General features: G+C 41.1%; 1 protein-coding gene across 1 annotated transcript in view; it reads left to right on the top strand.

Moving 5' to 3' along the window:
- LOC137344501 (MAP kinase-activated protein kinase 2) overlaps window positions 1–25,901 on the top strand; it is a 175,754-nt gene that overhangs the window by 123,408 nt on the left and 26,445 nt on the right. Inside the window, exon 2 of the mRNA XM_068007535.1 lies at window positions 5,677–5,816. Coding sequence (XP_067863636.1) covers window positions 5,677–5,816 — 140 coding nt within the window. The remainder of the gene's footprint in view (window positions 1–5,676; window positions 5,817–25,901) is intronic.

The raw sequence follows: 25,901 nt of genomic DNA, 5'->3' as shown, positions 1-25,901 counted from the left end.
GATTAAATATTGGCCAGGGCACCAGGGTGAATTCCCCTGCTCTTCGAAATAGTGCCATCGGATTTTTTACATTCACCTGAGGGGCCTCGGTTTAAAGTCTCATCTGAAAGACGGCACCTCTGACAGTGCAACACTCCCTCAGTACTGCATTGTAGTATCAGCCTGGATTATGTGCTCAAGTTTCTGGAGTGGAATTTGAACTAACAAGCTTCTGACGCAGAAGTAAGAGTGCTACTATCTGAGCCACAGCTGACACCCAAATGGTATACAGTGGTGATTGGAGTGGCTGTATGGTAAAGCATAATCTATGGAACACTTTACTGGCTTGATTTTGAAGCCAATGGTTACGGATTAAAGTCTCAGAGCCGCTGGTCACTTAGTTCAGCCTGCAGATGCTGGGAGCATGGCTGTGCCAGGTAGCTGAATGGAATGACTTGGTGTGATGGTGTCCTTTCATAGAATGAGACAGCACAGAAGGAGGCCATTCGGGCCATCATGCCTGTGCCAGCTCTTTGGTAGAGCTTTCCAATTAGTCCTAGTCCCCTGCTCTTTTCCCATAGCCCTGTAATTTTTTTCCTTTCAAGTATTTATCCAATTCCCATTTGAAAGTTACTATTGAATCTGTTTCCACCACCCTTTCAGGCAGTGCATTAACCAGATCACAACAACTCTGCATAAAATATTTTTTCCCCATGTCACCTCTGGTTCTTTTGCCGATCACCTTAAATCTGTGTCCTCTGTTCACTGACCCTCCTGCCACGGGAAACAGTTTCTTGTTATTTACTTAATCAATACCGATCATGATTTTGAGCACCTCTATCAAATCCCCTTTTAACATTCTCTAAGGTGAACAATCCCAGTTTCTCCAGTCTTTCCACATAACTGAAGTTCCTCATTCCTGGTACCATTCTAGTAAATCTCTTCTAAGGCATTGACATCCTTCCTAAAGTGTGGTGCCCAGAATTAAACATGATACTCCAGCTGGAGCCTAACCAGTGTTTTATAAAGATTTAGCATAACTTTGTTGCTTTTTTACTTAATGCCTCTATTAGTAAGAACATTAGAAAATAAGAAATAAGAGCAGGAGTAGGCCATATGGCCCCTCGAACCTGCCCCGCCATTCAATGAGATTATGGTTGATCTTTGACCTCAACTCCACTTTCCTGCCCGATCCTCATATCCCTTGATTCCCTTAGAATCCAAACCTTGAATAGACTCAACTTCTCAGCATCCACAGCCCTCTGGGGTAGAGAATTCCAAAGATTCACAACCTCCTGAGTGAAGAAATTCCATCTCATCTCAGTCTTAAATGGCCGACCCCTTATCCTGAGACTATGCTCCCTAGTTCTAGACTCTGCAGCCAGGGAAAACAGCCTCTCAGCATCTACCCTGTCAAGCCCCCTCAGAATCTTGTATGTTTCAATGAGATCATCTCTCATTCTTCTAAACTCCAGAGAGTATAGGCCCATTCTACTCAACCTCTCCTCATAGGACAACCCTCTTATCCCAGGAATCAATCTAGTGAACCTTCGTTGCATCACCTCTCAGGCAAGTATATCCTTCCTTAGATAAAGAGACCAAAACTGTACACAGTACTCCAGATGTTTAAGAAGGGCGGCAGGGAAAAGCCTGGGAACTACAGACCAGTGAGCCTGACATCTGTAGTGGGTAAGTTGTTAGAGGGTATTCTGAGGGACAGAATCTACAGGCATTTGGAGAGGCAGGGACTAATTAGGAACAGTCAGCATGGTTTTGTGAGAGGAAAATCATGTCTCACGAATTTGATTGAGTTTTTTGAAGGGGTAACCAAGAAGATAGATGAGGGCTGTGCAGTAGACGTGGTCTACATGGACTTCAGCAAAGCATTTGACAAGGTACCGCATGGTAGGTTGTTACATAAGGTTAAATCTCATGGGATCCAAGGTGAGGTAGCCAATTGGATACAAAATTGGCTTGACGACAGAAGACAGAGGGTGGTTGTCGAGGGTTGTTTTTCAAACTGGATGCCTGTGTCCAGCGGTGTGCCTCAGGGATCGGTGCTGGGTCCGCTGTTATTTGTTATTTATATTAATGATTTGGATGAGAATTTAGGAGGCATGGTTAGTAAGTTTGCAGATGACACCAAGATTGGTGGCATTGTGGACAGTGAAGAAGGTTATCTAGGATTGCAACGGGATCTTGATAAATTGGGCCAGTGGGCCGATGAATGGCAGATGGAGTTTAATTTAGATAAATGTGAGGTGATGCATTTTGGTAGATCGAATCGGGCCAGGACCTACTCCGTTAATGGTAGGGCGTTGGGGAGAGTTATAGAACAAAGAGATCTAGGAGTACAGATTCATAGCTCCTTGAAAGTGGAGTCACAGGTGGATAGGGTGGTGAAGAAGGCATTCAGCATGCTTGGTTTCATTGGTCAGAACATTGAATGCAGGAGTTGGGATGTCTTGTTGAAGTTGTACAGGGCATTGGTGAGGCCACACTTGGAGTACTGTGTACAGTTCTGGTCACCCTATTATAGAAAGGATATTATTAAACTAGAAAGAGTGCAGAAAAGATTTACTAGGATGCTACCGGGACTTGATGGTTTGACTTACAGGGAGAGGTTAGACAGACTGGGACTTTATTCCCTGGAGAGTAGGAGGTTAAGGGGTGATCTTATAGAAGTCTATAAAATAATGAGGGGCATAGATAAGGTCGATAGTCAAAATCTTTTCCCAAAGGTAGGGGAGTCCATAACGAGGGGGCACAGATTTAAGGTGAGAGGGGAGAGATACAAAAGGATCCAGAGGGGCAATTTTTTCACTCAAAGGGTGGTGAGTGTCTGGAACGAGCTGCCAGAGGCAGTAGTAGAGGCGGGTACAATTTTGTCTTTTAAAAAGCATTTGGACAGTTACATGGGGAAGATGGGTATCGAGGGATATGGGCCAAGTGCAGGCAATTGGGACTAGCTTAGTGGTATAAACTGGGCGACATGGACATGTTGGGCCGAAGGGCCTGTTTCCATGTTGTAACTTCTATGATTCTATGATTCTATGTGGTCTCACCAAAGCCCTGTACAGTTGTAGCAAGACTTTCTTACTCTTGTATTCCAACCCTCTTGCAATAAAGGCGAACATGCCATTTGCTTTCCATAAAGCCAAGGATCCCATATGCTTTTTGAATAGCCTACTCAACTTGTCCTGCCATCTTCTAAGATTTGTGTAGATACACCCTCAGGTCTCTCTGTTCCTGCACCCCCTTTAAAATTGTACCAATTAGTTTCTATTGCCTCTTCTCATTCTTCCTACCAAAATGTATTACTTCACACTTCTCTGTGTTAAATTTCAACTGCCATGTGTCTGCCCATTTTGCCAGTCTGTCTATGTCATCCTGAAGTCTGTAACTATCCTTCATTGTTTACTAATTACCGAGTTTCGTGCCATCTGCAAACTTTGGAATTATACCCAAGTCCAGGTGATTTAATATGTATCAAGCAGAGCAGTGGTCTTAATACCGACCACTGGGGAACACCACTGTATACTTCCTTCCAGCCTGAAAAACAATCGTTCACCACTTTCTGTCCCTTAGCCAATTTCGTATCCACGTTGCCACTGTCCCTTTAAGCTCATGGGCTTTAATTTTGCTAACAAGTTTACTATATGGTACTTTATCAAACGCCCTTTGAAAGTCCATGTAAACATCGACTGCACTACCCTCATCAACCCTCCCCTTTACTTTATTGAGGATTGTTGCTGTATCTTCCTTTTTTGAAAAAAAGGTTATCACAGGAACCGATCCGAGTCCAGGAACTAGCAGCTCACAGTGGACGCGGACTGGTTCCTGTGATAACCGAGTTTATGTATAACACCAGCCAACGGACTAATTTATAAACAGTTAGACTAAGAAGAATGTACTCGCATCAAGAATGGATGTGATAATCCATGTAAATTTTGATTTGATTACACATGAATGCTTGTGTTGTCGGTTCTGTTGTTTGGGAACCCTATTAGGTTAAAGAATAAGCAAATGACCTGTTATCAAGATCTGGCATTGTTCCATTCACACAGTACCAACAGTACAAACACCTTAGTGGTTTGGGTGTTAAACCTAGACCACTGCCTGATTCCCTTCCTGAGTACTGTAAATAGATTGTAGTTACAAGATTATATTGCAGAAGCTGTTTGTATTTGTAACTAGATGCTGTCTCGCTATTTAAAAAAACACTTGTAAAATAATTTGTTTGGGAAAGGACAAGGACCAAAACAGACATGTGTAATTTTTATCTCTGAGATGTTGCACACAAGGGATGATGTGCACTTGTAAACAAAAAATGTTTACTGTGACTGTGTTGTTCCTTTGACGAAAAGGGAACTAACTGGTTGCTAATTGCAAATGTATGTTAAAGGTGTACCAGCAGTCTGGCAAACAAAAATACTAGTTACAACATGGGTTCCACTGCATTAATTAATGTGAACCATTCTAGTTCTAGATGCTTCTGTAATACTGTTTTACAATAGGCATAAAACATTATATAAGCCTTCAGTTCTGAAGATAGTGACAAAGAAGGATGTATATCTTTTCAAAAGTCCAAAATGCATCAACTACTTGGAGGGACAAAGGGGGTGAAATTGGTCTTGTGCGGCAGTGCAAAACGGCCGATAATCAGCAGCCCGTTTTACATCCCGACCGATTTTCTTTCTCTTTTCCTGTAACTTCAATGGAAAAGAAAATTGGGCGGAGTGTAAAATGGATTGCTGATCAGCTCACTATGCCCCAAGACCAATTTCATCCCCAAAGGATATCTTTTACCCTCAATTTTCCCCTTCTATATTTCTCAGTAATATGTCCCTCCAAAAAGAGAAAGGTGCCCCACTTCCACAGTTTTGTCTGTGGGGTGGTCAAATTGGGGGACTTGTATTGGGGATGGGGAGTACACAGTGTGGACTGACTCTCTGTAATCATAATTACTGGTGGATCTCCTATGGCTTTACCCACAGAAAGTTGTGGCGAAGCTTTAGTGAATATATCGGTAGCTTGTGGGGTTCTTCAGCTTCTGGAGCTTTTGAGGCATCATCTAAAGGTGGAAGTGTGCAGCTGCAGGCATGATTGTGTGTCACAAAATGAGTTGCCCCAATAAAGAGCACACGGCATACATAGCAAATTTAACATCAATGTTGAATGTTTGTTTGTTTTCTTCTCGTTCGAGGGAATTAGTTTGCCAGGTAGCTTCATGATTCCTCCTCCTCTGCTGTACATACTACGATACCATGAAGAACATCGTAGCTGAGCCTAATCCTGTCCTCGTCCAACATCCATACTTGTACACTTCCAACAAAGGGCCATTGGATAATTGTCAGGAGTGAGAGTTCTGGCCAAGTTTTCAATTTCCTAACCCGGAGGACTGAGTACAGTTATAGTGTCCCTGCTGCCATTCTTGCTGAAATCAGATAACTCAGCACAGATCCCAGATTGAATCTGGACCTTCCTGGTCTATCTGACTCAGCAACTCACTTGATGCTCAGTGAGTCTCCAGGGAAGACCCCAGCTTTTCCCTTGAGAAGAAATCTAGGAACGTTTAGACTATTTTCACACCCTCTGTATCAAATTCTCTCAAATAAATCTGCACTGGGTTAATGTATTTATCACCCATATTTAAGTGAAGAATCCTCTTTGCTCAATGATATTTTTCCTCTTCAGATGTTGCAGGACTGCCCAAAAGCCCGTCGGGAGGTGGATCTACACTGGCGAGCGTCCGGCTGTACTCACATTGTACGAATTGTAGATGTCTATGAGAATCTGTATCAGGGGAGGAAGTGCCTACTTATAGTAATGGAATGGTAAGTTCTTCCAGAACGAGGTACACAGACTTGTATGCATTTAGTTAAGGAAAATGAAGTTTGGTGGTGAAACTCCTTTAGAATTAAATCCAGGTTAAAACATAGTCTCGAGTGTGTTTAAAATAAAAATAGAAACACATCAAGGGCTGAAAAGAGAAAGTATAAGATGATCAATTTAGGGGCAGGTCCTGTCAGTGTAAAACTTACCTTGCGAATGTCTCTCAGATTTTTTGGTTACTAGCAGCTACATGTCAAACGAATGCTTTTGTGAAAGGGACCTGGAATGAAATTATGTTGATTTCTGCTGACTGTGCTCATTCTTAGAAATAGCTAATTTGCATTTCTATCGTATTTTATCGCATCTCATAGAAATGTTTTGAAGTGCCTCATATAGAATATTTTGAAGTGCAATTACTGTTGTGAGTAGTGTAGCAGCCATTTTGCGCATAGCTAGGTCGCACAAGCAGCACAAATGACCATATAACCACCACCACCGCTCAGCCATGTAATCTCCTGAGAGAGGCAAAAAAACAAGGCCAATAAGTGGGGGGGGGGGAAAATATGGAAAATTAATTTCTGACCCCTTTAGGGGAGCGAAAATAGCCAAGAAGATCACATTGACCAAGCGTATGTTGACTGTTAATCCATTTACCTTCGATACGATGCAACCTCTGCCCCAGCGAAAACCTGGTCCAGCTCCCTCTTGAAGGCAATGCAGAGATTCAGCCGGCAATGTACTCCAGAGGCTCACTACTCTCTGGAAAAAGAACCGCCTAACATCTAGCCTATTCCTACTTTTGCGTAGTTTAAATGCACGTCCTCTGGTCCTCCTGACCTGTCAAACTGAAACAATCTATCAATAGGCACGCAATCCAGCCCGTTCATTATTTTATATACTAGTGGTGGTAATTGTTCAATTATTGACCCTTTAAGGCAGCTTGGAGCTTCACAGAGGAAAATTCAGAGCCCAGCTGCGAAGTTTCTCAAAATGGAGGGAGAGAATGTTAGGGGCACGAGTCAATCCAGGCCCAATTTACACAGCTCTTAGTGAGTGTACAGAGGGCGGCATTGGCAGAGGCTGGGAACAATTTTCAGTGCTCCAAAAATAGACTGTAAATACTTATGTGCAGCAATTCAGAGATGTGCGATGAGAAAAAGTACTACTTTTTTAAAATATGGGGAAATGTATATTTTTGACTTAATATACAAACCCAATATTTTCCTCTTCCCCTGTAGACCATTTCTATTTGTTCCAAGAACGCAGATGATGGAAAAAGACCTTCCAGTCCATCAATTGTGCTCCTCCACAAACTATGTACAATCAATGCTATTATGGAGTTAACGGCACCCATTTAATCCCCAAGAGATATTTAGTGCATAAATATTCCCTGATTCCCAAAGGTAATTAAACAAAATTCCAGGTTATTCATTCCTGGCCTACTGCACTTTAGAGAGAACTGGGATAATCCCACGTTCTCAGCAAGGAGCTGTGCTTGCCTGGAGCGTGGGTCGGAGAATTGGGACTGCAGTGCTGTAGCCATGTCCACCAACCCCAACTCGCTTTGAGCACAGCTTTCCTGCTGGGAGTGCAAGATTGTAGGATTTACCCTAATGTTCCCTCCCTTTATCCCAATATCACAGGCCCCACTAATGTCTATACTGTATATAGATAATCCCTGTTGAAGGCTCTAAGCTAAAGCAATTGACTAAGAAATGGAATGCACTCACAAGCTTATTGGGTGTCCAATTCAAATACTCTCAGGATGATAAGTAACAAAAGAAGCAAACCTAACTGAAAGATAGTGTGGGAATTGGAAATATTTTATTCTAATAGGGAGTATATCTGATGTTAGGGTTTGCGTACAGTATGTTGGGGCACTGCTAAATTTTGGGAAGACCAAAGCCATTGACTTCAGTCTGTGCCACAAACTTCACCCCACTGACTCCATCCCCCTCCCCAGCCACTGTCTCAGGCTGAACCAGACTGTTTGTAACCAATATGTCCTATTCGACCTATTTCTATCTTCATAGCATTGCCCACCTCTACCCCTACATTAGCCTGTCTGCCAGTTAATCTCTCATCTATGCCTTTGATCTTCCAGAATTCCCTAGATTCTAGAACGGTCCCTGTAGATTGGAAGGTAGCAAATGTAACTCCGCTATTCAAGAAAGGAGGGAGAGAGAAAACAGGGAACTATAGGCCAGTCAGCCTGACTACAGTAATAGAGAAAATGCTCGAATCTATTATTAAGGACATGGTAACAGGGCACTTAGAAAATCAGAATTATGATAAGGCAGAGTCAACACGGTTTTATGAAAGAGAAATTGTGTTTGACAAACCTATTAGAGTTTTTTGAGGGTGTAACTAGCAGGGTAGATAAGGGGGAATCAGTGGATGTAGTATATTTGGATTTTCTAAAGGCATTCGATAAGGTGCCACACAAGAGGTTGTTACACAAGATTAGGACTCATGGGATTGGGGGTAATATATTAGCATGGATTGAGGATTGGTTAACAGACAGAAAACGGGTTGGCAGGTTGTAACTAGTGAGGTGCTGCAAGGACCTTGGGCCTCAGCTGTTTACAATATATATCAATGACTTAGCTGAATGGAACCAAGTATAATGTAATGTATCCAAGTTTGCTGATGATACAAAGCTAGGCAGGAAAGTAAACTGTGAGGTGGACACAAAGAGGCTGCAGAGGGATATGGACAGGTTAAGTGAGTGGGCGAGAAGGTGGCAGATGGAGTATAATATGGGGAAATGTGAAATTATCCACTTTGGTAGGAAGAATAGAAAAGCAGAATATTTTTTAAAAGGTGAGACACTAAGAAACGTTGGTAGTCAGAGGGATTTGGGTGTCCTTGTACATAAATCACAAACATGCAAGTACAGCATACAATTAGGAAAGCAAATGGTATGTTAGCCTTTATTGCAAGGAGGTTGGAGTATAAGAGTAAAGAGACCTTGCTGCAATTATATAGGGCTCTGGTGAGACCACACCTGGAATACTGTGTACAGTTTTGGTCTCCTTACCTTAGGAAGGATATACTTGCCTTTAGAGGGGGTGTAACTAAGGTTCACAAGATTGATTCCTGGGATGAGAGGGTTGTCCTATGAGGAGAGATTGAGTAGAATGGGCCTATATTCTCTGGAGTTTAGAAGAATGAGAGGTGATCTCATTAAAACATACAAGATTCTGAGGGTGCTTGACAGGGTAGATGCTGAGGGGCTGTTTCCCCTGGCTGGAGAGCCTAGAACTAGGAGTCATAGTCTCAAGATAAGGGATCAGCCATTTAGGACTGAGATGAGGAAAAATGTCTTCACTCAGAGGGTTGTGAATCTTTGGAATTCTCTACCCCAGAGGGATGTGGATGTTCAGTGTTTGAGTATATTCAAAACTCAGATCGATAGATATTTGGACACTAAGGGAATCAAGAGATATGGGGATAGGGCGGGAAAGTAGAGTTGAGGTAGAAGATCAGCCACGATCTTATTGAATGGCAGAGCAGGCTCGAGAGGCAAGTTCTTTCTTTACTACTTGAGTCTTTTATTCAACGAAATGTCTCTACAGAGCCAGACAAAACTGTGGACTGCACTTTTTAATAGACACTTGCATTGTGGAACAGTGTTTACAAGTCATATATTGAATAATATTATTGTTTCTCATTTCAAGGTCGCTATGCCAATACTAGAAAAGTATTCAGATTCTACCTTTTTCATGTTGTTTTCTCTGGCATGGTAGGGAGCATGAGTCATAGCTTGATCTCCTCAAATTGACAAGAGTGATGATCTACAATGAGCATCAAAGAACCTAAATGGTTATCTTTGAATACGCTGAAAAATGAGTCATGACTTTTTGAAATGCTGCTCGAGAAATATTTGGGTTAAAGAAAAGAAAGAACTTGCATTTATACAGCGCCTTTCATGATCTCAGGTCATCCCAGAGTGCTTTACAGCCAAAGAAGTATTTTTTGAAGTGTAGTCACTGTTGTAATGTAGGAAACATGGCAACCAATTTGCACACAGCAAGGTCCCACAAGCAACAAGGAGATAATGACCAGATAATCTGTTTTATTAATATTGTTTGAGGGATAAATATTGGCCACAACACTGGGGAGAACTCCCCTGCTGTTCTTGAAATACTGCCTTGGGATCTTTTACATCTACCTGAAAGGGTAGACGGGGCCTCAATTTAACATCTCATCTGAATGACGGCACCTCCGACAATGCAGCATTCCCTCAGTGTATTACAAAGCTATAATCCAAAGGAAGGTATCGGTTACAAATAGTGCGCTGAGGTTCACCAGGCTGCTCTTGTCTCAACAATTTCCTGAAATAAGTTGTGGGCCTTGAATTTGGATGAGGAAGTTACAAAACATTATAAGAAAAGCCCTCCAGTACATTGTGTTCCACAATCGGAAGGGCCAGTGGCACAGGAATATTTTTGCTATTGTGATGCTGCGAAATTACAACTACTTATACATTAATGATATATAGAGAAGGTTAAATAACAGCCACATTTACATTCTTGCACCAAAAATAAATTAAATTTTTAGATTTATTTAGAGTGTACCATCAGTAATTATTTTGCCCATTTTCTCCTTCTGTATTTATCACTACAAAATTACAGAATACCTTATATACATTTCAAAAATTGGGAATTCAGTGCTCATATATCATTGCATAACAATGCCTTTAATCCAGTTTTTGGCACAGTGAACTCTGAACTTTGGTGCTGTACAATATGCTGTTGCCATGGTCACCTCCGTTACAGTCCTCACCACTTACACAGTTACATTGGGCAATTAGTGCTAACCATTTCCCATTACCATAGGAGGCAATTTCAAAGACGCTGCTTATAACGTATTTCGGGCAGTTCCAGCAGCTTCAATCAGCTGTTCGCACCTCGCTATTTTAGTGGTGTGTATGTATGTCAATGGTGACTTTTTTTTCTTGTCCTTTTTATAATTTCTGCGACTTGAATCAGGCAGCCTTGTTGCCTGCAGCACCCGCCCCCCCCCCCCACCGCCTTCCCCAACCCAGGGCCTCTCCTGTGACTGCTGCTAGTCAACTGACTTACCGCCACTGGTGGCAGGGTTACAGTGGGATCTCTTGGTCTGGAGCCCAGCCTGGATGTTGGGCAGCTCGCTGCCCTGGTCGATGGTGACACCCACCCAGCAGCTTGTTGAGCTCCTTCTTGTTGTGGATGGCGAGCTGCAGGTGGCGGGGGAAGATGCGTGCGTTCTTGTCCCTTGCCATGTTGCCCGCCGGTTCCAGGATCTCGGTCGCCAGGCACTCGAGGACGGCAGCCAAGTGGACTGGGGCCCAGGCCCTGTTGCGGTCGCTGTAGTTACGTTTGCGTTCGTCTTTCCTGCTTTTGCATGAGCTTTCCTTTGGAAGGGGGCGAGTATTCTTTTTCAATTTTTTGGTTGCACCATCTACCGCATATAGCAGGCAAATCGTGTTAACACCAACTGTAAGCGGGGAGGACTGTATTTAAATGAATTTTTTTTGTGAATAAGGTGTGAGATGTTAGTGCTAGGATTGGAATACTTTCCAGTTCAAGCACCCAATGTAAATATTAAACACTGTCTCTGAACAGGTGCAAAGAATTGGATGCTTCATCTATTTTACCCCAATGCCCCAGTGTGATATTTTCTACCCTTTGGCCTCTCTTTAAATTATGAAATGAATACAAATAATATTTCCTTAATGTAATGTTTCTTTCATGTCACCATCAGCTGATATTGCTGCATTTCCCAGCATCAGTCATGATCTCATGCTAGTGTCACACTCAGTGAATCACACCTTGGGTTTAAACGCATCAGATGCAGACGTGTTTGTACCTCATTAAGCCTGTGCAACTTTATTTGCCTTTGCGTAATCAGTAAAACATTGTGGTCACAGTAGCGTTAGTGTAGAGTTTGCACGTAAGAATCAATATAATGGAATTATAAAGATGCCATTGCAATTTATGTATAGGGGTCTCTGCCATGCTTTGTGGATAAGTTTAGAATGTGTAAACTGCCATGCAGAATTGTGCACAGTGTGAATGATGTAGCCACATGAGATGGGGAGAGAAAAAGAATCAGAATGCAATCCAGACTTTAAGTACTCAAAGCACTTTAAAAGTCACACTGATATAAGCGTTTTTGAGACAGAGTCTATGTACTGGTTGTAGTTGCAGTCAGAATATTGGACAGCATACTAGTTTATGTACTTTGGCCTTGAAATACTGCCGGTATTCTCGTGGTCGCCTTTCTCCGACTGATCAGCCCACCTCCTGCCGAAGTTACGGCTGGAGATCCGGAGAACCCTCGTGGAATTTCCAGACCGATGTTTGCAAAAAAGATTTACAAGAATGATACCAGAGCTGAGAGGTTATAACTATCAGGAGAGATTGAACAGGCTGGGGCTCTTTTCTTTAGCCAAAGTCATTAATCAATACAATAGGGAATTCAGGAGAAATTTCCTTATCCAGAGAGTGGTTCGAATGTGGCACTCGCTACCACAAGGAGTAGTTGAGGCGAATAGCATAGATACATTTAAGGGGAATCTAGATAAACACATGAGGAAGAAAGAAAAAGAAGGAAATGCTGATAGGGTAACATGAAGTAGAGTGGGAGAGGGTTCGTGTGGAGCATAAACACCAGCACAGACCTGTTGGATCGAATGGCCTCTTTCTGTACTCTACATTCTATGTAACTTGGGATTCTTCCTCAGTATACAATTTCTTTTTCTGGCTCTTGAACTTGGAAAGGTTGGCCGCACCTATTTTATGCGTGGTACATGTCTTATCGGATTGCGCATTATTCAGTGTTGTACTAGGAATTAACGTGAGACATGCATGTGCGTCATTCTTGAGGTGCAATGCTTTTATCTAAGGTAAGAATTGAGTTGTAAGAAAGCAATACAAATTTGAACTATTTGCTGACGCCATTTCAAAGAAGAGAATGAGAAAGCATTGCTCTTGGTGCACCTTTGCAAGCCAAACAAATGCTTACAAATCAGTCAGCATTCTTATGGTGAGAAGGAATGAGTAATCTGTACCTACTCTAGAGTATTTCTGTTGTGGCTTCTCAGCAGAAACACTAACTAGAGTACCTGTACCTGCCAGTAGTTAGGCATTGAGCCTACCTATTGACGCAATACACTTGTTGACTGTCACCTTCGGTGGTTTATCTCAAAGCGGTCAGCTGGGCTGTGAAGTCTACGTTGGAAGTTTGCTTTTGCTTGTAGCATGGTTCCTCTTTTGAAAATGCAAATCCAGTCTCCTACACCACAGCCACTAAATGAAAAAAATATACAAAGGTTTGGAGTTGGTAAACAAATATTTTATTAATTAATTAGTAGTAAGGTTTTGTGTGAATAAATAATTTGAGTGACCAGTGTTTTCGGCCAAACTTTTCTTTTCACTACACTTCTCTTTCTTCGTTCTTTTGTCTTTATTTGTCTCTTTCTTCTCCCATCTTCCCTGCTTTCCAGCAACTCTTCTCAACTTCTTTTTCTTTGCTTGCCCTCCTTTCTGCCCAGTTTCAGTGCTTGCAGTAGTTTATTTCAGCCTACAGCTGGTCTCTGCTGCTCCAAAGACTCTGTTTTTATATATTTCTTTTTCTAGAGAAGCAGCTTCTCCACACAATCTCGTCCATATCAGGGCATTTGTGAACATACCACTATCAACCCTCCTGTTTTAAAAAGAAAACTGGTACCTCGGTGAGTTGAAGGTGCTGACCTCTGACCCCAAAAGTTCTATCTCTTTCCACGTGGATTATTTTTTGGATTGACAGCAGCAGGTCAAATTGGAGGTTAAGTGAAATGCTCTAGGTTGCAACTTTAGTATCATTGTGCACTTAACATGAAATTGGAATGAACAGTTTGTCTCACTGAGCTACGACCTTGATGTTCCTGTATGTTGGAGGGTTTTACTGTACTAGTGTTGGCTTTGGCGCATGGTAAATCAGAGCATTAAATACTTCACTGTTTAACCATCCCCTATATAAATCCACCTTGAAATGTATTCTTGCATTAGATCTAGCTTTGTTTTTAATTTCAATGTGAAACATAAACAGTATAAGAGAAAACCTAGGAAGGAATTTAAAGGCTATAATTAATTCTGGGAGTTCTAATGTTTATAAACCTGATTTGACTTTTAGCTGGTAATTTATTCCTAGAAATCTTACTCTGCATGAATACTAAAGCGGGATTCTCATCACTAAGGTAATAAAATTTATACAAGGAGTGTTCTGACCTGTAGGTAGAGTGGTGGGAAGGTGTACTAGCTGGATTATTGGAATGATTTCCTAGCTGTTGACGTTATTTGGTCTAATGTGTTATCGTGGTAGCACCTGCATTTTTTTTTATATATGTACAGGGAACTGCTAAAAGAAAAAGAGAAAACACAGGAAAAGTACAGCAGATTAGTCACTATCAGAAAGGAGAAAGGACAAGTTAGTGATTTGGGTGTACATGCTTCATCAGAACTGAAAATGACAAGATAAGCAAGCATTTCAGTAAGGGAGAAAAAAGGGGGAAGGGACGAAACAGCAGATATTCCAGTCAGGGTGAGGAAGTTAATGGGCTAAATGACCCACTGTTTTAGATCGTTTCAGGCAATGGAAAGACATTTTAAAACAAAAAAAGAAAAGAGGAGGGTGAAAAGACATGGAGTGACCCACATAAAAGAAAAGGTGAGAAAATCAAAGAGAATGAAAAATAAAAACCCACAACTGCAGGAGGTACGAAATAAAAGCAAAAAATCCTGGCAAAATACAGAGGTTCCGCCAAGAGAAAACATAGCATAGGCAAAGCCCCACTCTTTTCCTCCCCCCCCCCTCCCCCAACCACACTGTTCTGACAATGGGCTCACACTCAAGAAAATGGAGGATATGGCTACAGTTTGAAGTTACTAAAGTTAATGTTCAGACCAGAGGGTTGCAGAGTGTCCAGGAGAAAGATCGATACTCTGCACTATGTTTTGTCACTAACTGTTTAAAAAATGAGTATATATACTATCAATAAATTCAAAGATTTGTCAGAACTAGCATTGGTGCTGAACACTGTATGACCTTCACCCTTCAGTCTCTTGGGCTGTTGTGGGTTTATATATTGGTTTCAGTTGTTTGACTGGCCATTCAGTACCTCAAATCAAATTGGTGCAGGAGTATTGAAATTAGTCACTATTGTTCCTTTAAAAACGTTGATTTTAATTTTTTTTAAAACTTGATTGTCTGCATTCTGTAAGAAATGGTTGTGTTAGAGGAATGGAGCAGATTGGTGGTTAATTTTGAGTGCACTTCTGTTGTGAACCCATGCTCATGAGAAAATAGATTGAGATTATCCAGATTTAATTTATTTGAGACAATAATGAATGAGACCTCTCTTGTTTCTGACTGAATTAAATTTCAGTTAAGTTGAAATAAAAGAACAATGGGCGTATTCTTGTACAGTCCCATCTTCTCAACATGGTCAATAATTTAGTTTCACACGAGCACAAAATCTAGGCTGACACTCCAGTACAGTACTGAGGGAGTGCTGCACTGTCAGAGGTGCCGTCTTTCAGATGAGACATTAAATCGAGGCCCCGTCTGCCCTCTCGGATGGATGTAAAAGATCCCATGGCACTATTTGAATAAAAGCAGGGGTGGTCTCCTGGTGTCCTGGCCAATATTTATCCCTCAACCAACATCACTAAAAACAGAATATCTGGTCATTATCACGTTGCTGTTTGTGGGACCTTGCTGTATGTAAATTGGCTGCCATGTTTCCTACAATAGTGATTACACTTCAAAAGTACTTAATTGGCTAAAGCACTTTGGGATGTCCTGAGGTCATGAAAGGAGCTATACACATGCAAGTCTTTCTTTAATTTGAAATGATTTTACTTCAGTGTATGCACACTTTCATTTATATTGAAGACTATAGAGTAAGCTTTCTGACTCCTTGAGCACAGTGAGATGTGAGGTCTCAGGAAATCTAGTCATATTTTAGGAACATGGGAACAGGAGTAGGCCATTCAGCCCCTCGAGTCTGTTCTGCCATTCAATTAGATCGTGGCTGTTCTGTACCTCAACTCCATTTACCCACCACTGATCCATATTCCTTGATACCCTTACCTAAGAAAAACCTATCGATCTCGGTCTTGAAAGTTTTAATTGACCCAGCATTCACAGCCTTTTGCGAGAGAGAATTCCAGATTTCCACTACCCTTTGTGTGAAAGTGCTTCCTGATTTCACTCCTGAATGGCCTAGCTCTCTCTTTAGGATTGTGCCCCCTTGTTCTGGATTCCCCCACTAAAGGAAATTTAAATTTCTGTATTTGAATTTTCTTCAAGCAAAAAACAGCTTCAAATTAACAAGTGTGCAGCTAATCAATCCAAGTTTTGGTCACTATTTATATATTTCATGCTTCATCTGAAGTATTTCCTTCTCCTAGTCCTTAATGTATTCTTTTTGATTACTTTGTGCTGCTGTAAAATGGCACATGTAGACAGCAAGGACAAACTAATCTTAGTGTCAAAATAGTATTTTCTAAAAATTGGGATCATCCACACACCTGTGTGTACTTCCTCCTGATGACATTCTCAGTGAATGATTGGCACACCATGCTGTACCTTCAGCAAGGAAGAGAGAAAGAAGAGATTTATTTTTTCAAACCATGCTATGGTTGTGGCCCTAGTCTCACATGGTGGGATGAATTTGTATAACCTGAGCAAAATGTTGTAAGACCGACAGAAAATTTTACATTTTTAAAATAATTTTCTTACTTGACAAGTTTTTCTAGTAGCTACAGAACTCAGGCTGTGTTTGAATTTCTAGTGACCAAAATCAAGTAAACTATTGTTTTCATTATCACTTTCAAAGTGATGAATCAGAGTTTACAATTAAAATAATATTGCTGTCAGCATAATATAAAGGATGCAATAAATGCCCTCTCATCCAACACTGATTTAACACCTTGCTGCTAAGATACCAGGTTGTTAGACGAAATATGAAGGAAGGTGGGAAACCACTAAGCAACATTGCAACACCAATGTTCCTCACTGTTCAAATTGGGTTAAAATTCAATTCTAAGCCAAATTTTCACATTTACTTTTTGCTCTTGATACTAGTAATGTAAAAATAGCGGAAGAAATATAACTAAGTTTTATTTTCAGATATATTTAAGTAGGGACGACAAAGGCAGCTTCTGTGACTTTTATCCTGTCTAGTTTTTCTCCCTTATTTAAAGGTGATAAGCTATGCAGGGGTGCTGACAGTCCTTCAGTACCTCATCCAATTGGCCGAGGCACAGAGAGTGTGGAATATATGACCGTGGGGCGCAACATAGCTGAGCCCAATCCTATCCTCAACCAACAGTCACGCATGCGGGAAGTGAATATCAATCGAGAGTGGGAACCCCATCTGATTCTCTGCCAAGGGAACAGGAAGCCAGTCTCCCCCACCCCCCCACAACCCCCCCCCCCACTGCTGCCACAGCCCCCCCCCCCAATCCCTTCAAACTGCTGCTCAACTGAGATTAGCCAACTCAGCCCAAACTAAGGATTGAATCTGAGTCTTCCTAATCTGTGAGGATCAGCACCATCCTGTTGACAGCACTGATCCACTGGGGAAGCACAAAGGTGGTTTCCATACATTGGCATACTTTGAGGGTAAATTCACCAATTATATGCATTGCATTTGAAGGGAGCATGGGCCAGAACTAAAGACGCAAACCTTCAAGTGTGGCTCCCTGCTGAAGGAATTATGGGATCTGTGGGTTTCCTCTTAAATGCCAGCTGAGTTATGAGACTATCATTTGTTAACGAGAAAGCCACTGTTTATACCAGAACTGATAAATTTGCATGTTGAGAATGAACACTGCAAAAAAATGCCCCTGTTTTGTGACTTGTGAAGAATATTGGAAAACACGATATGTGTGGGTGACGTGGGATGGGACCTAAGTTTATCTCCAAGTGTTCTTCATTTTGGGGGTGTTGGCAGAAACTGGCAATGTGGGTATCCCTGAAAACAATACTCTGTGAGGCGAGGGGCAGGGAAGCTAATCCATTAATGCCAACTATTAAGTTGAGTAGGGTTTGGCATCTTTCCCTCCTATGTTTTGCATGCTGATCAGGTGCTTAAAACAGCTGATGTGGCCAAGGCTTGAGTGGGTATTTTCTGACTGGGTGCCCTGATATGGTGGGGTTACCAGGAAGCTGCTTTTTCAGTATTTGTATATAACAATTATAGGTACAGGGATACTTTAGGTCCATTGAGGCTCATAGGTTACTGAGCTTAATTTGAATTGGACTGAATTAAGTTCTACAAAAAAACAAATGGCACTCAGCTAAGAACAATTTGATACCAGATTCATTCTGAGGTTTGAAAACATTTACATTCAGGCTATGAAACATGAAATATAATTTTAACCAGTCTAAGTGGTAGCTAGATTTTAAACATATCAACAAAATGAAAAAGTCATGTACAATCTTTGTTTAAAAACTAGATAAAATGCTTCACCTATTTTTGGACTCTCAGCAAAAATGTTATGGTACATGGTGCCCTAGATTTGAGTGTTTCGTGCATTCTGTTGTGCCATGTGATGTAGTTTTTTTGTGTATGGTTTCATAGATGTTATAAAATACAGTTAAACCCTCCCAATCCCCCAAAGATTTCTTCTGAAAGAATTATTAGACAGCTGTCGTACGTGTGTGTTTCTTATTCCCAAAGGCCGAATGCATTTTGTTTTATTTTATGCACTCTTCTTACCTTTTGGGTGCTTGAACAATAGAAATTTCAGTCCCTGTTTGGTGCACTTAAGTGACAGAAAAAGGTCTGTGTACAAATCATGTTCATTGACTAAATTGAAGGTTTTGCAGTGTTGGTTATTTCTGCAAGCATAGTAAAATAAAATGACCAGTCTTCTAAGGATTATTGAAAAGTAAATAGTAGTTTGAACCTATTTGAAATCTTTAGGCTGATAACGATGGCTCACGCATCAAGAATGAAAGAAAGTAGAGCATATATGAGATTGTGATATTGCTTACAAGAACTGTTAGTGCAAATTGTGCAGGAAGCACTTACAAGAAAGTGATCCTGTCATTTAGATTTTAAATGGTGTTGCCTCATACTGTGTATTTAGCCAAAGTGTGAGGTTAATTTAATGACAAAGGACCAGGCTTGACTTGAGCCCTGCTTCATTTGAAGTTGGCCATAGGTACTTAAATGATTATGTGCTTTCTTCTGTTACTGAGCAGTCTCCAAGTCGGTGAAATGTCCGTAATGTTACGGGAAGTGGGCTAACCACTTCAACACACTACTTTTCTTAATATCATTGACAGAGCCAAAAATGGAACTGGTTAAGCACATGCTGCAAAAATGCAGTCAGGGTGATGAGAAAATTTAAGCTCACGTGGTGCAAATGTGTTTTGGGGCAAACAGTTGCATCATGTCTCTTTTGAAATTAAGACATTAAAAAATTGTGGGGAAAGTTTGCATGAAGGTCAATAATTTGATTTGATTTATTTTAATACATATATAGACGATACAAAGCATTGGCATTTTCCAGGGGAATTATATATACATTTCTGGGTGGCGAAAGCATCCTGCCCAATTGTTTTACTTCTGACAGCGTTAGTTTGGCAACTCTCGTGGGTGGAGGGCCTGAACCATAAGCAATCGGGGGCAGTTTACATGAGTATTCTGCTCTCCCCACCCACTCTTCATAAATTAGTGAGGGCAATTCAGTAAGCATACCACAGTGTGGCTAAGTATCGGGGGATGGGGAAATGAACACAAATTATGTATTTTATCCATTTTCATTATTAGAAAATTGAATTCATTTACGGTCATTATGAGTTTTAAAAAAAAATGAAACAAACGTGGTGGGGGGGTGAAATGCAGCTTCTTTACATTTGCCGTGATACATAGAGCCCATAATTTCCCATCATACACTGCTTGTGGTGTTTGTAGGTCAATCGCCTACATAGTCCACATTTCTCATAAGTATCGTTGAATTTATTTTTGGTAAATTGTATATGTGTTGCAACTGAAACAGATCCTTTTAATTAAATGGCAATTTGCTTGAGATAGCTGAGCAGGAAAGAGAGTCAGGGGTCCTGGTGGTGGGTTGTTAGAACTGCTGGTTCAGTATTTGAAGATGAAAAAGAAAGCATCAAGCTAGTAACTTTTCCACCCTGGGAACCACACTCAATAATAATATGACACTTATGGCAGAGTACTGCCAGAAATGGTGTCTTCAATCAAGTACCAGAAGTTCTGTGTCCTCCGATTTTCACTTGCACAATGCTAGTGCCTCTCATGAACTCACTATCATTAAAAATGCTCAACTACTTAAACACGATGCTCACCTTGTTTAATTGGAGGTCACCCTCAACCGGTCACTAACCTACGTAAGCCATCTACTGAAAACTGCTGAGAAAGTCAAAATCCGAAATAACCTAATCGGCAAACTTTCCGGCTCTGCCTGAGGAGAAAGCGCCTCCACTTTACACTCATCTTCTCTCGCACTCTGCGATTCAGTTGTGGAATATTGTGCTCCCATTTGGCTCATTCACTGCACATTAAGCTGGTGGATACTCAATTGCATGCTACTATGCATCTTGTGTCATGCACATTGCACCCTACTCCCCTCCCATGGTTTCCAATCCTCTGCAATATAGCTCCTCCACATCTTCGTCATTCAGTGCAGTAGCAAAATTGGTGAATAGACTTTGTGACAAAATTATGTTGCCGATTCACTCTGATTTGTTCTACCTACCAACAGCGCAGCTCTCTTTGAGACACCCAATATAGTCAACCTTTCCTGATTCCTTTGACTTTTTCTTACCAACTTGCTAGCTGAAGCATGTGCGCTGATAAATCACAACATCATCTCCGACCCTACGGTCGGCCAACCAAGATTACTGGCCAGTTCATGTCTATATTTTTCATTTTCATTGACACCTGGAGGAAAACTGTATACTCCTGAGTGCTAGAAGCATTTGAATTAAGATGTTTTAGTTAAAGGAACATGGAGCAGCAGATGTGAAGGGATAACAGAAATGTGTGCCTCTCTAGCACATGGTATTGAATTTAAATTGCAGGGTTTTGGAATCTGTAGGAAGATTAGAAAAGATACGACCAGAGTTAGTCCTTTTATGTTCAGCATCATTTAGAAATTAAGGAAGCTGAATTGATATCTTGAGGCAAATCTGGTTAAAGTTAACAAACAAGAGGAGGACAACGTTTACAAAAAGGAGTCTGCTACAAATATATCACTGGCAGAAAGTTGGTGTTGGTTCTGTTGTAAGTACAAAGATCTCTTGAGATTAAATGCATCCATTTTTGTCTGGCAAGTCAGCAAATCTTAAGAAACTGTCAGAGTTGACAGGTGTCATCTATTAGGAATGGCAATTGTGTATTTTGGCTGAAGAAGTTAGCTTTTTGATTTGTGTTTAAAAATGAACACGGTTTTCTTATGTTTAAGTGGATTTGCAAACTGCTATTCATCCTGTGCATTAATGTCACTCCTAACATTTCCCAGATGTTGAGAGCTGTGCTTTCTGCTTACGATCAAATAGTAAGGGGTGGTGAGGATGCCAAATTCCGCATGTTGATAATTTCAGCAAAAAAAGGTCAGCACGAGTGAAAAACAGGATTTCAGTAAAATTATAAACGGGCGCAATTCACCTCCAAGATCTTCCAGCTTTCTAGAAGATTTTAACGAATGAGAAATATATTGGTGTTATAATTAGGTAAGAAAGCTTTCATTTTAGCCATTGATTAACGAAAGCCATGAAATATTTGGTGCAATGCTGACACTCATTACATTCACAATCATCTTTAAAGAGGCTGGGAAACGCTATGGTCCAATAACACACTTAGGTGTATTAACTTGTGTTCTCTGGTATTTTTAGTCGGTGAATTTGAATTAGATAACGTTCTTTGAATGTCTGGATCAGAAAGATTTGAAGCGGTTCACAAATCTCCATTTTCATGTCGTCTGATCACACCGATACCCATGTTTTGTCTCTCACCACTGCCAAGTTTCTTCAGTTGGGTTTGCTGACAAATGAAAGGGTCTGTTGGCGCATGTCTGCTCATTTGGTTGATGGGCAGAGGTGTGTAAAATTTACGTGAGCCCCTATTATAGATATGGAGAGGCTGGATTGGTCAGTTTTTCCCCAAGTGGTGGAACCCCTTCAGGCAGCCTAGTTCGGATCTGATGTAATTTCTACTGATAGTAAACCCGAAACTATGGAAAATACGATTATAAACTTTTCATAGAATTTGATAAGTTACTTTTTGTATTGTGGAGAAAGATACAATAATTTGCACTTAACCTTTTTTATTTACTAACGATGTTTTTGAATTTTCAGAATACTGTAGGCGCAAGTTCCTACATAAAATACCAATTAAAACCTTCATTATGCAAATTTCAAATGTAACTGTGAATAGAATTTGAGAGCGTGGACCCAAGTATGTTTATAAATCCAGACAGTGAATTAAAGTTAAAAGAAAATTGCCTTTTATTCATTCAAGGAGTTCTGTGCCATAATAAAGATAACTAAAACTAGCTATACAAACCCTGCTTTGGCAATTTTCTTTTTTTAAAAAAAATAACAATTTTCATTGCCCCTCTCTTTCCATAATAATTCCAGGTCCACCATTGTGGCTTGAAAGGAAAGATTTTACAATGTGATGTGCGAATTGCGTGTAAAATCCCAGGAGGAGGCCTTGGCCCTGTACCTGCCACCTGTGACGGGAGTGCACAGCTTGTATTTGGGAGGCCAGGTTGTGCTTGGATTATTGGAGGCTGTTGCTCCTAGTGAAAGCCTCATTAAGGCTGCAAAATCGTAGAACTTCAGTCGGCCCAAGGTTTGCCTGGGACTTGTGCAGCCAGCACTCTAGGCCCCCAAAGTGGTTGCAGTGGAAAGCCATTCCTGGCTGTTGACTTTTTTTTAATAAAAGGATGTGGTGCTCATTCAGGATTGTTTCTCCGCTAGTTACATGTTTTACATTTTGGTTCCTTTTTTGATTTTTACTTGGTACATTATTTTTTTAAATTATTTTGCTTATTTCACACTACAGCATCTCAGGAAGCTTAAAACTCGTTATCACCCTAATGTGTGACGACGGGCATTCCTCTGGGAATTCATGGGGCTTGAGGAAGATGAGGATTTGCAGAGAAATGAACCGGTCTTGGTTGGGCCATAACTTCCTCCAGCTAAAGATTGGGAAGATCAAAACCATTGACTTTGGCCCTTGCGACTGACTCCATCCCCCTTCCTAGCCACAGTCTTAGACTGAACAAGACTGTTCTCAACCTCCGCAATCTATTCAACCCAGAGCTGAGCATCCAACTACATATCTTCTCCATCACAAAGGCTGCCTACTTCCACCTCCGTAGCATCTCTGCCCTTACCTCAGGCCATCTGCCGCTGAAACCCGCATACGTGCCTTTGTCGCTTCCAAACACTATTACCCCAATGAATCATAGAAAATTTATGGCACAGAAGGAGGCTATTTGGCCCATCGTGCCTGCGCCAGCCGAAAATGAGCCACTCAGCCTAATCCCACTTTCCAGCACTTGGTCCGTAGCCTTGTACCATATGGCACTTCAGGTGCCTATCCAGGTACTTTTTAAATGTGATGAGGGTTTCTGCCTCTACCACCCTTTCAGGCAGTGAGTTCCAGATCCCTACCACCCTCTGGGTGAAAACATTTTTACTCTGCTCCCCTCTAATTCTTCTCCAATTACTTTAAATCTATGCCACCTGGTTATTGACCTCTCTGCTAAGGGAAGTAGGTCCTTCCTATCCACTCTATCTAGGCCCCTCATAATTATGTACACCTCAATTAAATCACCTTTCAGCCTCCTCTGTTCCAAAGAAAACAACCCCCGCCTATCCAATCTTTCCTCATAGCTAAAATTCTCCAGTCCTGGCAACGTCCTCTTAAAACTCCTCTATCCTCTCTAGTGTAATTACATCCCTCCTGTAATGTGGTGACCAGAACTGTACGCAGTACTCAACCTGTGGCCTAAGTAGTGTTTTATACAGGTCTGGCATAACCCCTGCTCTTATATTCTGTGCCTCAGCTAATAAAGGAAAGTATTCCATATGCCTTCTTAACAACTTTATCTACCTGTCTTGCTACCTTCAGGGATCTGTGGACATGCACTCCAAGGTCCCTCACTTCCTCTACTGCTCTCAGTATGCTCCCATTTATTGTGTATTCCTTTGTCTTGTTTGCTCTCCCCAAATGCATTACTTCATACTTCTCCAGATTGAATTTCCATTTCCACTTTTCTGCCCACCTGACCAGTTCATTAATATCTTCCTGCAGTCTACAGCTTTCCTCCTCACTATCAACCACACGCCCAATTTTTGTGTCATCTGCAAACTTCTTAATCATGCCCCCTACATTTAAGTCCAAATCATAAATATATACCACAAAAAGCAAGGGACCTAGTACTGAGCCCTGCGGAACCCCACTGGAAACAGCCTTCCAGTCACAAAAACACCCATCGACCATTACGCTGGCTGTCCTGGCCAGTGTCCAACCTGACTCCCATTCTCCACCCTCCATAAATGTTAGCTCATCCAAATCTCTGTTACCCATATCATATCGCTGCACCAAGCTCTGCTCGTTCATCAGCCCCCATTCTTGCTAACCTATATTGGTTCTCAGTCCCCAACACTTCCCTATCCACCTTTTAGGACCCTCAAAATATACTTCTACATGTGCTAATGATGCTCGCAAATGATCAGCATTATTTAATAGCTTTTCATATCATCTCTTTATCTGAAAGCGATAGTTTCTATCCATAAGGAAAAGAGCATTTTTACTGGTTGTTTATCTAACAACTGTCATAATGTTGAGACATTAAAACTTGGGACTTCAGCTTTAGTAAGAGAAATCCAGCAAAAAGATTTGGAATGAGTTGAGTTCTCTTCACTGTATGAAGAACATAAATAAACACAAGGCTGCTTCATATGATTTTTAAAAGGGAATGGCACTTTTTCTGATTTACTATTGAGCCTGACCTTTTTAATGAGTAGCAAATGCAAATGGTGCAATATCAGCAAGTATAAATTTATAACGGGCCATTAATAGTGATGGAAAATGCATAAAAAATTCTGTGATCTACGGATTTGAAATTCGTAGAAAGTATCATTATAGTAAAGCCATACTGTACCAGAAATGGTATTTTTTGCCAGTAGTAGATTTGACCAGGGCTGGTGGTTGTAAGGTTTGTCATTCTGTTGTTCCTTTTGATCTTCCTATTCACAGAAATGACACCCACATTTCAACCACAAGGTGATCATTAACATACTGTAATCGGTCTTTCTCTTTGCAAAGAACTATTATCGCTAACGGGATCTTTTCAGGATTTCAAAGAAGTCATACTTCCTTTTAATATGTCAAGATCTAGAAAGTAAAATGAGCTTGCACTGTAGCTTTTTATCTAGGTTCTGAAGAGACCTTTACCCTGGCTGTTTTGAAAATCATGGGGAGATTTCCTCTGTTCACTCTGTCACAAGATTGGAAGCTTGTGCTTTATTAAAGGGTTTACAATTTTATTACACATGGCACAAAGAGGAAATCTTCTCCCTCCCATGTTTTCATTTCTGTTGAATGTGTATTAATAGTTCAACACATCATCCAAGAACTCTGCGCTCCTCCAATTCTTGCCTCTTGCGCATCCCCGATTTTAATTGCTCCACCATTGGCGGCCGTGCCTTCAGCTGCCTAGGCCCTAAGCTCTTGAATTCCCTTCCGAAACCTCTCCACCTCTCTCTCCTCCTTTTAAGACGCTCCTTGAAACCTACCTCTTTCACCAAGCTTTTGGTCACCTGTCCTAATATCTCCTTATGTGGTTCGGTTACATTTTGTTTGATAACGCTCCTGTGAAGCACCTTGAGACATTTTACTATGTGGTTGTTGTTGTTAGTAGTAGTTGATGAAATATGTCTTTCACAAGCATAGAACTAGGCTGATACTGTAATGTATAATGGATAAGTTCCTCCCCTGATCACTTGGAACAGGTTCATTTAAAGCATAATGCAAATTGTGATTGTGAAATGGTTCAGAGTAC

Source organism: Heptranchias perlo, chromosome 27 (assembly GCF_035084215.1).
Source record: "Heptranchias perlo isolate sHepPer1 chromosome 27, sHepPer1.hap1, whole genome shotgun sequence".
In the NCBI taxonomy this organism is placed as follows: Eukaryota; Metazoa; Chordata; class Chondrichthyes; order Hexanchiformes; family Hexanchidae; genus Heptranchias; species Heptranchias perlo.
The sequence above is the reverse complement of the archived record's forward strand: the minus strand, read 5'-3'. Positions and strand labels throughout refer to the sequence as shown.